This window comes from Pleuronectes platessa, chromosome 14 (assembly GCF_947347685.1).
Source record: "Pleuronectes platessa chromosome 14, fPlePla1.1, whole genome shotgun sequence".
Classification (NCBI taxonomy): domain Eukaryota; kingdom Metazoa; phylum Chordata; class Actinopteri; order Pleuronectiformes; family Pleuronectidae; genus Pleuronectes; species Pleuronectes platessa.
In genome coordinates this window covers 4,743,719-4,757,401 of record NC_070639.1, presented here as the reverse complement: position 1 = coordinate 4,757,401, position 13,683 = coordinate 4,743,719, and the positions used below count along the sequence as shown (strand labels likewise).

At 40.3% G+C, this 13,683-nt stretch overlaps 1 protein-coding gene across 1 annotated transcript in view; it reads right to left on the bottom strand.

The window, feature by feature from the left end:
* Positions 1 to 10,063, bottom strand: part of LOC128455891 (radixin) — a 30,321-nt gene extending 20,258 nt beyond the window's left edge. The window contains exons 1-2 of the mRNA XM_053439845.1: positions 9,841 to 10,063; positions 937 to 1,039 (exon numbers count right to left, since the gene is read on the bottom strand). Of these exons, the coding sequence (XP_053295820.1) occupies positions 937 to 948 (12 nt within the window). The 5' untranslated portion in view covers positions 949 to 1,039; positions 9,841 to 10,063. The remainder of the gene's footprint in view (positions 1 to 936; positions 1,040 to 9,840) is intronic.
* Between the last annotated feature and the right edge of the window lie 3,620 nt (positions 10,064 to 13,683).

The window sequence follows — 13,683 nt, the reverse complement described above, 5'->3', positions numbered from 1 at the left end:
CTGATTATTGTAGCTGCAGTCAGTAGAAAACAATAATACTACAGTTCATGTTTTTAATCGCAGGATTGCCTCGAATGTCATGAAGAATAAAATAATTGCTGTAGTTTAAAGCTGTTAAAATACTTTTCTGGAGACTTCATGCCTATGATCAGTTTACTACTAAACTAGAATGACATTCAGTTAGGCACAGACCTCCGACAGGCACCTTCATTTCAACGAAGCAGCACCAAACCGCACACACTCATGGATATCAGTCCAAGCAAGCATGAATTTATTTACTCAAGATTCATGAAATATTTCCGGGGTAATTGAGGAAAATGTTATGGATTCCTCTTGTCCTTCCAGGAAGTTTTGTGGAAATCCGTGTAGTATTTTTTGCATAATTTAGCTGACAATCAAACCAACCGACTAAAGCAGACAGGGGTGAAAACATAACTTCCCCGATACTGAGTAAACGTTTAACGCAAAACCTAAATTAACCTATCTATTTCCGCCTTTTTCTCACTCTTGACTTCTTTACTTGCAGAGAAGAGTATTTACATTTTGTTTGTGCCACACCAGCCAATACATAAGTTCAAATAAAATGGTTAAAGAAGAAGAATGCAATCAAAAACACTGAAGCTGCCTAAATACATGAAACTCCTGAGATTTTCCTGAAAGTAACTAGAGGGGAAGTTTTGTTTTAACTGCAGTATCAGTTTCTTAGAATCACCAATAGTGCAGATGCTGCAATCTAGTAATTACACAGAAGGGTGTTATGTTGTGATATGATCATAAAGCAGTTTTTTCTCATTAAATTGGCTAAATGCACCTCTTGCTTATAACTCCCAGGAGCCACATCTGATTCTGAGGAATTCCGCAGATAGGTGAGCAAACCTTGTGGGAATTAAGAACATCAGTAGTCGCAGGAATGTAGCTATAGAATTAGAAACTCACTGGTTTAGGCATCTTTCTCCTTTTTCTCCAACCGTCCCCTGATTCTGAGAAACTGCAATGAAGTCCCCCTCCGTCTTCCTGCCTCCCTACGGGGCACCAGCACCTGAGAGACAACAAACAAAGACAAATGCACCAATGTCAACACATAAACAAACAAATATGCATCAGAGTGTACGTCAAAACACAACATGCCGATTCGCAGTCTGGGAAAGAGTGATGAGAAATGTTGAGTCCAAAAAAGACAGAAAGCGGAGGAGCAAATTATAGAGAGAGAAATGGATAATAATAAGTGCTTCAATAATTTCTGCTACAAACATATTAAAGCATGTATTTTGTCCTTGTGTATGAACTTGTGTCCAACAAGAGTCATCAAGAGATGATGAATCCAGGCAAACTCAAAATATCAGAAGGCATCCCTTCACTACTCCACCACTTCACTCACTGATTATTAACACAAGTACGTGTATGAGGCTTCATGAAAATATTCAAAATGGTTTTTGGGATTCTGCTCTGAAACTAAAAGATTTCAGTATGGACGGGTTGATGGACATAATGATCACTAGCTTCTCTGCTTATGCCAGGAACTTATAAATGTGATACCAACTATATTAATTACACACAATTAACTTTACTTCAGAACTGAGCACTTCATACAAATCGATTTAATTCAATTTAATTTGTGAGACCTTAAAACTATAGAGAAACACAACAGTTTCCACAATGAGCAGCCCTTTGGCGACTGTAGTGTTAAAAAACTCCCACATCAAAGATTTCTTAATGCTTCTTTAACTCTTCTATGTTTCCATTTCTGTCAGAATTATACTCCCAGGCAGAGGAAGGGGATTTCTAAATATTTGAAATACATTAAATGTTCTTGAGGCAAACTGCACGTTTTATAATCACATCAGAGAGCTTTAGGAAAAGACTTTGTAGGAAAGTGACCTAATTCCGTCCTAATTCTTTCTTTCACATTATTCTTGTTCACTTTGAAGTGCCACATAGAGTAACTGAGTGGCGAGTCCTGCAAATGAATGCACAAGTTAGTGAGACCCCACTGCCCCCCATCAATGTTCTTGAGGGGTCAAATCCTCAAAGTGTATGAGGCCTGGAAGACGACTCTTTGATTGTAACCGCAATCAGAGCTGCCTCATTCTAAAATACACAAAGCTTCACTGACCCAGGATTGTCATTTATAAGTTCTCTACACTTCCATTTGCACGGTAAGTAGTTCAAGCACGAGGACAGTACTTGCCATTACCATGGTAACCATGTTTAAGAGGCAACTCTGTGATGATGTGGTGACAGTAGCTGCGTCCCAATTCAAGGGCTGAATCCTTCAGAGGCTAGTTTAGAGGCCGATGGTGTCAAAGCTGCTGTCCAGTTTAGAAAATGCGAGAAATGCATCCTTCCATTCCCAAGCAACGAAGGATCCTTCTCGTACCAACTTACTGTATTTCCCAGGATTCATTCCACGCCAGCGATGGAGCTAATGAGCTAGTAAGTAAGGGCGGGACAAGCTTGAGACGTAAACATGAACTGTTCAGTCTCACTAGTGAAACCGGAACAATTTGATTAGAATTGTCTCAGTGGATCAGTAGATTGAATCAGAATCATTTGTCAGGTCAGGCCATAAAATGATAACGATGATTATGGTGATGACATTTTCTTCAATAGCGTCATAACAAAAGCTCTTTATACATCAAATTAATCTTATGAATTGTGCAAGCAATTTAAGTTCAATGTTCAACCTCAGACTTGCAGGTTTAACCTTTTTTCAGAGGTTAGGGTTCTCTCTTAATTAAAAGGTACAAAATCTTAAAAGGAACTGAAAAATAAGCAGCCTACAATGAGTTTATCAGCCGGGCCTCCCAGTGCAATTTCCTCTAGCGCTATATCTCCTTTTCTTGAGTTGCTTCTTTCCATTTCACCTTAACAATGGAGGAAGACAGAGGGAGGGCGAGGAGCAGAGCAGAAGATTAATGGAAGGAAGCGTGAGCAGGCGTCAGAGCATATAAGAATTCACAGGGTACCTTGACCCATATTCCTGCAGCCAGGAGATAGGCGAGACAGAGAATACTAAAATAATGAGTTGACTAAAAACATTTTCACTGATTTCCTTCATTACCTGGAGAGAACCAAGTCAGTCATGGAGGTTTTTGCTTCGGATCAGAAGAAACCATTTGGGGCTTAATTCGTTTACGCAACACAATTTTTAAGTCAATATTGTGACTTCAAATATATTGCGGACGAAATGTCTCTTTCCTTTTTCACCTTCACACCGGATCTCTCTAACCTGTGCGCTGACGTTAACATGTAAAAAATTGTCTATGTTGGTTCTTCTGTGAATGGTCAGAACCAATAACATCAGCTTAGTCCTCCGAGCTGCAAGTTGAGAGCGATAACAATCTACAAAATGTAATCGATTTTAGTGCTTCTGCATGGCTTTAAAACACATGAGGCCTTGGCCTACACACACTCACACACACTTAAGGGTGACTTGTGTGCGCTGTAGCTGAAAGCATCTGGAGCCAAAAGAACACAGGTCTGCTCTGTTAAGCAGCCCACTGCTATGTAATGTGGATGTATAAGCCTTCAAAGTGTGTGTGTGTGTGTGTGTGTGTGTGTGTGTGTGTGTGTGTGTGTGTGTGTGTGTGTGTGTGTGTGTGTGTGTCCCTTCACTCAGTGAAACTGTCACAGCTTCCAGGTCAATGCTCACGTGGAGAGAGAGCACAAAAGCTCAACCCACCTTAATTTTCAGAGGGTCTTGACCGGGGTCTTCAACGTTTTTCAGGCCAAGGCCCCCCAAACTGATGGAGAGATTGAGCAGGGACCCCTACTATATATATTTTATAAAATTGTGTTTTATATTAAACTGGGCCTAGTGCCATGTATAAACATAGCTACCCAATACCCCTATTGTGCATTCAATACTAAACTATTCAAATAATACACAGGTTCATATATTCATGTTTTTATTATTGTGTGTCGCTGAATGTGTACATTCTGCTGACTGATTAATTTGTATGTGTATTTAAGTTCATTTCAATTTGTGGGGAAAAAAACTTGTTCTATTTTATCATAGAAATGTGGAATACTGGATAATTGTATTTACTGTATTCTAAAGTGTTGAGACTAGTTACATGGAATTGAAGACAAACACAAATTTGCTTCTTTTCTTGCGATTTAATTTCTAAACCATTATTATGTTTTAAGATATGTTAAAGATAAAGAACGAACCTAACAGATGATAACGAAGCTGTCCATGGCTTCTTCGAAAGAGGAATTTTTTTATTTAATTACATGCGTGTTTTGAGAGTCGACAACATCTAATAATTAAAGTGCAAGAGAGGACACACAAACATACACAAACACACACACTCCAACAGCTGTTACAACAGCAGGAAACTGTACCAGCTGCTCCTCTTGACAACAAGGCTTTCCTTGTACAACACGAGTGTGAGGGGATTTGTCATCCAGTGTAAAGGAGGCGAGTGTTTGTGGAACAGCACAAATGGTCGGTGCAGGGTGCGACCCATGAAACCACAAACAAACACGCTGCAAACGGATGTTGACACTTAAAGGACTGCTACTCTGGTTCTGTACAAACACTCCAGTGGATCCCATGTTATCACGACATTCTTTAAGCTTTTTTAATTCTCACATTTCATAACTTTCAGGGGCTCATTTGTTCCAAGTACTGCTACAAACACTGACCATTATTTTTAAGTTACTATTGCAGTTTTTATTCGAATTTCAAATATCATTCGAATATGGTGTGAAAGCTCAAATTGGAACTGTAATGACCTCAACTTTTAAAACATGCAGTCCAGGATCTCATCAGACTGTCAGAAGCACATCGTGATCCAGCAGAGATCATGAGCTGATGTGATCTCAAACTGTCAGCTTGACCTATTGCGTGCCCTCTTGACTTATCCGTTAAGTAAGAGCAAGGTCACACAATGTTATTGCCAAATTAATATTGCAGGTCAAAGTTCACTACAGTTGAACTCCAATGCGAAAGCAGTTTACCTGCCGGCAGGAAGCTAATATTTTGTTAGCCTCCTTACTCCCACCGAATAAAAGAGAAGAAGAAGAAAAGGTTTGCCTATGATACTTTTTCATATATGTGACCACTAAAGGCCGGCGCATGCTTCTGCGTTTTCACGGGACCGCAAGAGCCCTTCCGGGCCCCTTACGTGCTTATGTATCTCTTCTTACGTGCTTACGTGCGTCGCCCAATTTTTCTAACTATACGACAAAGCGACGCGAGCCTCACGCAGCCCGCAAGCCTGTGATTGGTCTGCTTACTACATCCTGTCCGGAGTCTAGTTTCCGGTTTCATGCCCCATAATACCGGCAGAAATCACGGAAGATTTAGAAGAACGAATACGGACCAAATAGAAGAGCACTTGGCAGAAGAGATCCGGTAGTATGATCACTTGTATAACCCGTCACTGACTGGCGGATTTGTCCGCCAGAAAAAGGCTACAAGGAGCCTCAGTGGCTATGTAAATAAACAATCGACGAAGAAGAAAGAAGGTGTCTCTAAGGTCGTCTTCGAAAAAAAACATTATTCCGCCTAGTGTTCTGGCGGGAATTGCTTTGTAAGACGCGCAACGCTTGGGGAAGGTTGGGGAAGCATGAATGACTAAGAATCCTGCGACACAGCTGCGTGAAAAGCCGCCGACGCAGTTGCATAAGCATGCGCCGGCCTTAAGCCACTAATGTTACATCAGTTTGTTACGTAAATGCAAACAAAGCCGTCCTAAGCGGACAATCCCCTCACAAATATATTTGAACAATAATTTTAGAACTTGATTTTTGGAATAAATACAACATCCCTTCTTTGGATATATTCTGCTGGAACACTTTTAAAACCATTTTGACCACTGTTGGCTTTTAAATTAACAATTTTAACAACAACTAACAATAATGTCGGTTGGTTGACTAATCTACATTACAGCAGAAAAGAAAACGCTAAATCTCGCAATGTCAAAGAAAGTAATAAAAAAAAACTGCTGACAAACAAATACACGGACTAGAGTGAAAAGAAAACATCCTGGTGGAGGTAATGACAGATGACCACAGACTCCCTGCCCTTGGGAAAACCTAAAATTTATATAAGATAATAATTATTTTCTATCTTGTGATTAATCCAACCACCATTAGTTGGTTTACTCACCATTATTGATATTCAGGGGATCAATATTGACTCTAATAAATATCACTTGGCTAAAGAGAAGGTAGCAAACCGGTTTGAACAGCTGCTGAAGTCATCATCCCTCCTGTCTGCTCTCACATGGAGCTGCTGACACTCATCCAGGTCGACTTAAAAGGATGTAGTGGGCTGATATTCAGTGTTTGGCACAAGACTGAGGGCGGACTGAGGTTAAACCTGAGACCACATGACGTCTCTGGACATGGACGGGTCTCACAGGAATGACAGAGGCAGGAAAAGAAAGTGACAGAAATGAAGCAGGAGAAGACGTAACGGTGAGATGAGAGATGGAAAGAGAAACTGGATAGCATCTGTCAGCGAACCTGGCTATGATGTGGGCTGTGAAACTCAAGTATTTGCTCTCAGGCACCAACTGATATCAACCAAGACAAACACCTACTCTGCACAGTTTAAAAAAACAGCTCTGGATTACTTTTAATATCGATGAATCTATTATCATCTCAACTAATCTATTATTTGAAAATATATACAAAGTATGACAGTTTACCGTCATATATAAAAAGTTTGGGTTTTCATGAAAAATACTTGAATTACATTATTTTCAAATTGGAAATAATGAATAAACATTACAAATTTGATTTGAATTCAAATCAAATTTTGAATTTGGTTCAACTTTGACCTACTGTACTAATTACTGGTGCATGCATGCACTCTTACCATACGTTGGTTAAATATAAAAGGATATTTCGCATTTGTTCACTTTTGTTTTATTGTTCTTGCTTTGGGTTTAACATGACTGGGAATGTAAACAAAGCTGATAGAGCAAAGAATAGAAAAAATATGAAACCAAAAAAAAGAAGAAATTCACTAAACACTAAAAGTGTAAACACGAAAGAAACTCAGAGGGACAAAGACACAGATACAGATTTCCTCCAACAAGCTCAATGAACCAAACTGATTTAGCCATTCAGCCTGAGGAGCTGCTCAGCCAACACCATGACACCGCAAACAAGCCTCAGACGCTCTCACATCGGCAGCTGCTCTGTGAAGAATTAGTCCAGATTCATGAGCTGAATTTAATGAGTCTGTTTATTTGTAAAAAACGGCTTCAATGTGTTTCTGCATTGAGCCCAATTGTCCCTGAGTTCTTTAATAGATGGATGTTGCATCGTTACAAACCTTCCAAAGGGTCTGGGTGTACAACAACCTTTTTCCAAACCTCTTTCCAAAACTGGAGCGGCTACTAAGAGAGTGCACATGTCAAGCTGCAACAAATTGCTCTCACTTCTAAACATTAGTCCCCTAAATAGCCTTGTTTCTTTTACAAAATTCATTGGAAACCTATGAAAATGTCAAAATACAGTATGCTTGATGTCACAATGCTGGAAGAAAATGAAAGAAAAGTACTGGATCCACCCCAAATTGTATTGGGTTCTTTTTTGGCCCATGTCCCTCCCTATGCCAAGTTTCATTGAAATTAGTTCAATAGTTGTGTGAAATCCTGCTGACAAACAAACGGATACAGGGGAAAATATAGCCTTCCTGGCAGAGGTTACGAAAACTTCATTCTGATAGGCAATAAAAAAGAACTTAAAGGTTCATGTTCTACGACACTATGTGAATGAAATTTTCAGTTTTATAGATTGTGACCACATTATTTTAAAATGTTGATTTTTTATTCATGATCCATATTTGACAAGCAGAATTCCTCCATTGTTTGGTCTCGCTTCTGTCAGTGGAGACTTTTAGCCAAGACAAAGGCCTATATCCCACCTAAAGTCTAGAGATCTACGCCTTCAGATCTCCTCGACTTGATTACCATAATTCTCTGAATGTGGAATTAGACCAGTCATCCATTCAACGCCTGCAGCTCGTCTTAAATGCTGCTGCTCGCCTCCTGACACGAATGAAAAGAGGGACCATATTGTGTTGCGCTCCGTCCACTGGCTTCCTATTCGTTACAGGATCGATTTAAACATTTCGTTGTTAACTTTTGCTACGCCAGGATTTTCCTAAAAACTAGGCTCAAGACCAGAGGCGATCAAGCCTTTGCAGTAGCTGCCCAAAACTTGTGAAGCAATACGACTCCAAATTAGATCTGGCTCCTCTCTTGCAAGCTTCAAGTCATTGTTAAAGACACATTTCTTCTCTGTGGCCTTCTTTGAGTTCTGGAGGTGAGAATGTCTTTATCCCAGCTGATTGTATTTTATTATCATTAGTATTATGATATATTGCCTGTTGCATTGTTATACCTTTTACTTTTTAAAACACTTTGGTCAACCAAGTTGTTTTAAGCTGGTGGTCACTGACATCCGATAACATCAACTAATGGTAGGCATTAATTAGCAAAGTAGAATATACATGGGATATTCTCCATCTTGTCCCATTAGCAAGTCAGATTTGGCATTAGCCTCAGTGTACTCTCAAGTTCGGCCTGTGTCATTGATCAAGGCCAAAACACTTGATGATGGCAAAGTGCACAACTGAGGTTATGTCCCCAACATCCGCTGGTGCCCGCTAACATCTACTGGTAGTTGGTAACTTAAAGTGCCCTATATTCCAAAAAATAAATGAGCTATAAGAACAAAGCTGACATTGACATATGAATAATTGCAAGAAGTCATATTTAATTGGATTTTTTTTAAATGTCCTGAAGCCTTGAGACTCACAAACAACACAGATATTATGGCCGTCTGCTCAGGACAACACGAGCCTGACCCTCTATGAGCTGAATGAGGCAGAGAGAGAAATCTAAAACCAGGTACAGGTGGACTATCTCATGACATGACGCGGAGCCTCCTTCTCAAATGAGCTGTAATTTAGTCCCCGGGAAGGAGGCGGGGCCAGGGGCAACAGGAGGGGATTTGAGCGACAGGGGTTATGACCAATCAACTCTCTCCGCCGGCTTGTAACGAGGCCAATCAACAAGAGTCGTTAAGTTGCCTGAGACGCAGCGGACGGAGAAATCTGTCTGCGCCAGATGGAGCGTCACGTGAGGGCGCGCTAAGGTGCCTCGAATCAAGACCGATGTTCACGTGCAAAACGTACAATCGCTCTGAATAAGAATGCGTGTTATCACCGCAGCGACTGTCAAACTGCGGTGGAGTGGCCGCAAATTGAGAGAGAGGCGCAACAAATAGCGGGGTTTGACATTCTAGAAGCCACCTGCGACAGCAGAGGAGAGTTCCCACCCGCTACACCATATAAGTTTGAAACGTTGTCGCAGAAGAAACCCGCAGCGACACTCGACACAATTGTTGCGGCACAAGTAGCGATGTTTCTAGGTGTAAAAACACCCAACAGCCGCTAAAACAGCTCCAACAACCAGGAGCCGGGCACGCGTAATTGCGCATAGATGTAAACAGTGTGAGACTCCTGAGCTCGAAACAATGAGGGGTAATAGACCCGCATCTAATTACCTTGACTGCCGCGGTGTCCGTTGCGTAATATTTGAAGTGACACCGCTTTATTCACCCCGCTCTCACGCCCGGTAACGTGCACGACGTCCGCCGGTATGAGGCTGATGTGTCTGGTCCACGAACGTGGCTAACCTGCCGTTCAGATAGGTGGTCCGTATTGTCCAAGTTACAAGCGCCGCGGATCTGTAAAGCGTTTGCGTAAAAGGCACAACCAGCCCGAGGAGGAGAATAACCCCCCTCCCTCGCCACACCGGGTTTGAAAGGGATTAACGGGAGGCAGGCGGAGACGAAGCCGATCAAACTCACCTCTAACGCCCGGCGGCTGAGGATGTGTCCAACTGTCACCCCCTCCAGCTGGCTGCGCGTCTTTATATAGATCCACCGCGCGTAAAAATAGAGCGTTTCACCTTCCCGTCCTCCTCTGCGCCGTTTACCGGACACGGTGCGCACCGAGGGCTGACGCGGTGATACTGTGATACGGGCTGCGGGAGACTCCTCCGCCAGGCTCCCACGGCCGGAGGTGCACACAGTCAATATGGCTGACGAACTTGCCGAACCGTAACCGAGGCGTGGTGAGTCCTGCAGATTCACCCCCTCCCTCACCCCGGCGCTGACACTCTTCAGAGCTGCGGGGTGTCAACCAGGACTCCTTGACTGTAACACAGGACACAGCCAGGAGACGTTTTATACTGCAGAGACCCCTCTGGTCACACATGCTTATATAGAGCATCGTTCCCCCCTGAAAGGATATGGAGCAGGCAATTTCTCACACACGTTAATAGACACCTTAGAGTAAATATCCAGTTTGGTTTTCTAGCCTGGTTTGTGGAGATGCACGAAATGCAAGAGTACCTAATTGCATCTGGTTGCTTAATCCACATGTAAAACTCTACAGTAAAACTCACCTCAGTTATAAGAACACCTGTACCAGTCACATTACCATTACCAGCATACAGAACGGTGCTTGGCTGTAGATGACTCCACAGTGTGGCTACTCCTTTGTTTTCCCTTCCAAAAAGCTCCAGACACATTCAATGATCAGCCGCAAAATCAATCATCAGTCAACTCGAATGGAACTCAGAGAACAATGCCTTCTCTAAGGCCCAACACACACCTAAAGCCAACCAAGCCGCTCTAAATTACACAAAATCATATATCAAATCAGAAGTTTTTGAGTCATTCTGCTAACAACCAAACAGTCAAAGAAAGAACAAACAAACACACAAAGAAGAGTCTGTTAGCAGATATCCATTTTCCTGTAGATTAGGTAATTAACAAGGATTAATGCATCATGTAAAAATATTGCTTTTATTTTGTATGAATGTACAGTATTATAAATCAGTATCTAATCTCTTATAATTGTGATTTATACTCAATATTATTCTCTAAAAGGCTTAAAAATCTTTCAATACATTGCAGTGTGCATCCTTACTATGTAGCACCATCGATGGTAGAGCACATTAGTTCTTTTTATCTTTTTTTCTCCTTGTTCATTTTGCTCACACAACATTAAGGAGTATCTTGAGTAAGTCTAAGGATGTCCAGAGTGTGTTCAGAGCAACCACAGAGCTGCATTGAAATTCCAACAGCGTTCCTTCCACAGAAAGGGTAGTCTAAAATAGAGGCCAGATTATAATGAGAGATCTCCTGGGCGGCTGATTCATCAGTTTGCGTCTGTAACCCATTTAAACATTATTGAAATGAATGTGAGGAAAATTATGACGTGAAACAGAAACTGCAGATGATCGTAAATGTCCTTTTTGTTATCCTACATCATGCACCATTATGCACATGCACTAAATCACTCAGTTTCATGTTCTTCACATTCCTTTCAACCTTTGGTTCCTCTTCTCTTGCAAACCTCCTAAAGGCCGCGTCCTTTCACTTTCTCTCCCCAGGGTTTTTTCAGTCAGAAGTTTAATGAGGTGATGTGGAACATTAAACTGGTTTAATGTAACCTCATGGGTGCTCTACATGGACACAGCTGGTAGTTATTCTGTTCCAAAAACAAACATGAACATGAATCTTTGCCACCATTTTCTATTATCACAATTTAATCCAGAGATTTATGAGTCCAGCTAATAAAACCCAGTATATTTATTTCAAACTTGGCCCATATCAGTATTAAAATGAAACAGAATACAGAACAGTTTCAGCAGAAGTCTAAATGCATTGTTGTTTTTATTATGTTTTGCATTATTGTTCTTTTGTTTTGTTACATATCCTTTTTACAGTCTAATTTACAGCACCCAACACTGTCTGTATACAAGCTGCTCAGTTGAATGTTTATTGGCAATTTAATTTTAATTTTAAGAACCTGTGAAAGTTGTAATTTTTCAATGCTGTTGATTAGTCACAACATATTTTATGTTGAGAAACACTGACATCATGTGGCTGATAAGTGTAAGACACCAGTTTGTTCGTTGGTCTCCGGGGCAACATGAGATACAAAGCACTGCAGTAACCATCCTTTTCTTATGCGTCATTTTTTTTACATGTCAATCATTTAATTCTGATTTAATAATTGCAGAGTTTGTGTCAAGAAAAACTAAGCTGCCTTTATTATGTTTACAACTGAGGTTATAGGTCAGTATGGACTTTTTTTATCGTCAAGTTTTAGGGACAGAAATTATTTTCCATAGGTTGCAGTGATGAAGCATATCAAAGTCAGTGAAGAAATGATTTTTTAAATGTGTGTGTTTTCAGTTCTGGAAGTATGTTAACCTATACTTTAGTGTACTGTTTGGAAAGCAAGTGTCAGAGTTCAGGGCAAATACCACATCAGTGAGGAGCCTGTGTGGCTGACTGTCCCTGATGATCGAGTGAATCCATCTCAAACACCCAGTCTGCTGTTGTCACTCATTACCCTGACCTCTGACCTCCAAAGGAAAGAGAAACATATGTGAATGTAAAAGAAAGGAAAGATCTGAGTTAATCATGGTAATAGATTGAGGTTTAAAAACCAGAAAAAGAAAGGGAGACGTTTTGTGATCTTTTAATAATTAGACACAAGCCGTATGAACAAGAACTCTAATCATCCAACCACTAGAGGGCGTGTGTTTGCCATTTTCTTTCCCTCTGACCTGAAATCCAAGACATCCTTTGACCTCATGTCTTTTTTTAAACCATCAAATGGGTTTTAAGTCAAAACCATTTACTCTGATTATCAACAACTTAATGAAAATATATTTAAAACTGCCAAAATATAGCATGCATTGTCTTTAATTAGCTGACTAAACAGACAATCTTTGCTTTTATTTTGACTCATTCAATGAGATTAGTCCTGTGCCCAAAACAAGTGTCTGATAAAATATTGATAATCATAAAAAAACAAGAGCATAATAAAAAGCAACTAATAAAGCAAAGTGGAGGAAAACAGATCAACTCCAAAGTGTGTCTCCCTTCACGACTGCTGACAGTGTTTACACTAATACTGAGCTGCCCTCTGCTGTATAAGAAGTAAAAGTGGTATTATTTTTTTAATGAAGTTTGATTCTAAGTAGATTCTGAAATGAACAATTCCTTTCTTTAATGGTTCTATTCCTAGAATTATTTATAATGTGCCATGTATGACTTTTAAAAACCTGGAGAGCATTCACATCCAGAGTTGACACAACACACCTCTGCAGAGATTTGCTTATGATTCCAGGTGCAGCGCATGTATGGGTTGGAATCAAATCTTTGATGTGTCCTGTTTCATTAGCGAGCCTCATGAAAAGGTGGCTGCACAATGACCTTCAAATACAAGCTCTGGCTAATCTTCCCATGTGATGATTATTGTTACTGTAGGCTTCTTTTTTTTCATTTCCGGGCAGGAAACATCAGAGCGAGTTGTGTTTTGGTGAAAGCAGATTGAGCTTTTACTGATGAGCGCACATTTATTATAAAACAAGGCTATGATTTATAGTTTGTGCATAATAGAGATGAAAAGATTAGTTTAATAATTTATTCAATTGACAGATAATATATTGCCAACTTAATTTGAAGCTTTTTCTGCTGCTCAAAATAAATAAGCAATTTAAAGATGTCATTCAATGCTCTCGATGGGTAGTTTATACATTCATAATAATGATTAATTGAAAAGAGTTTGCATATTGCAGCATATTTTATCTTGAGATATTGTAAATGTCTTATTTCATCATATGTGAT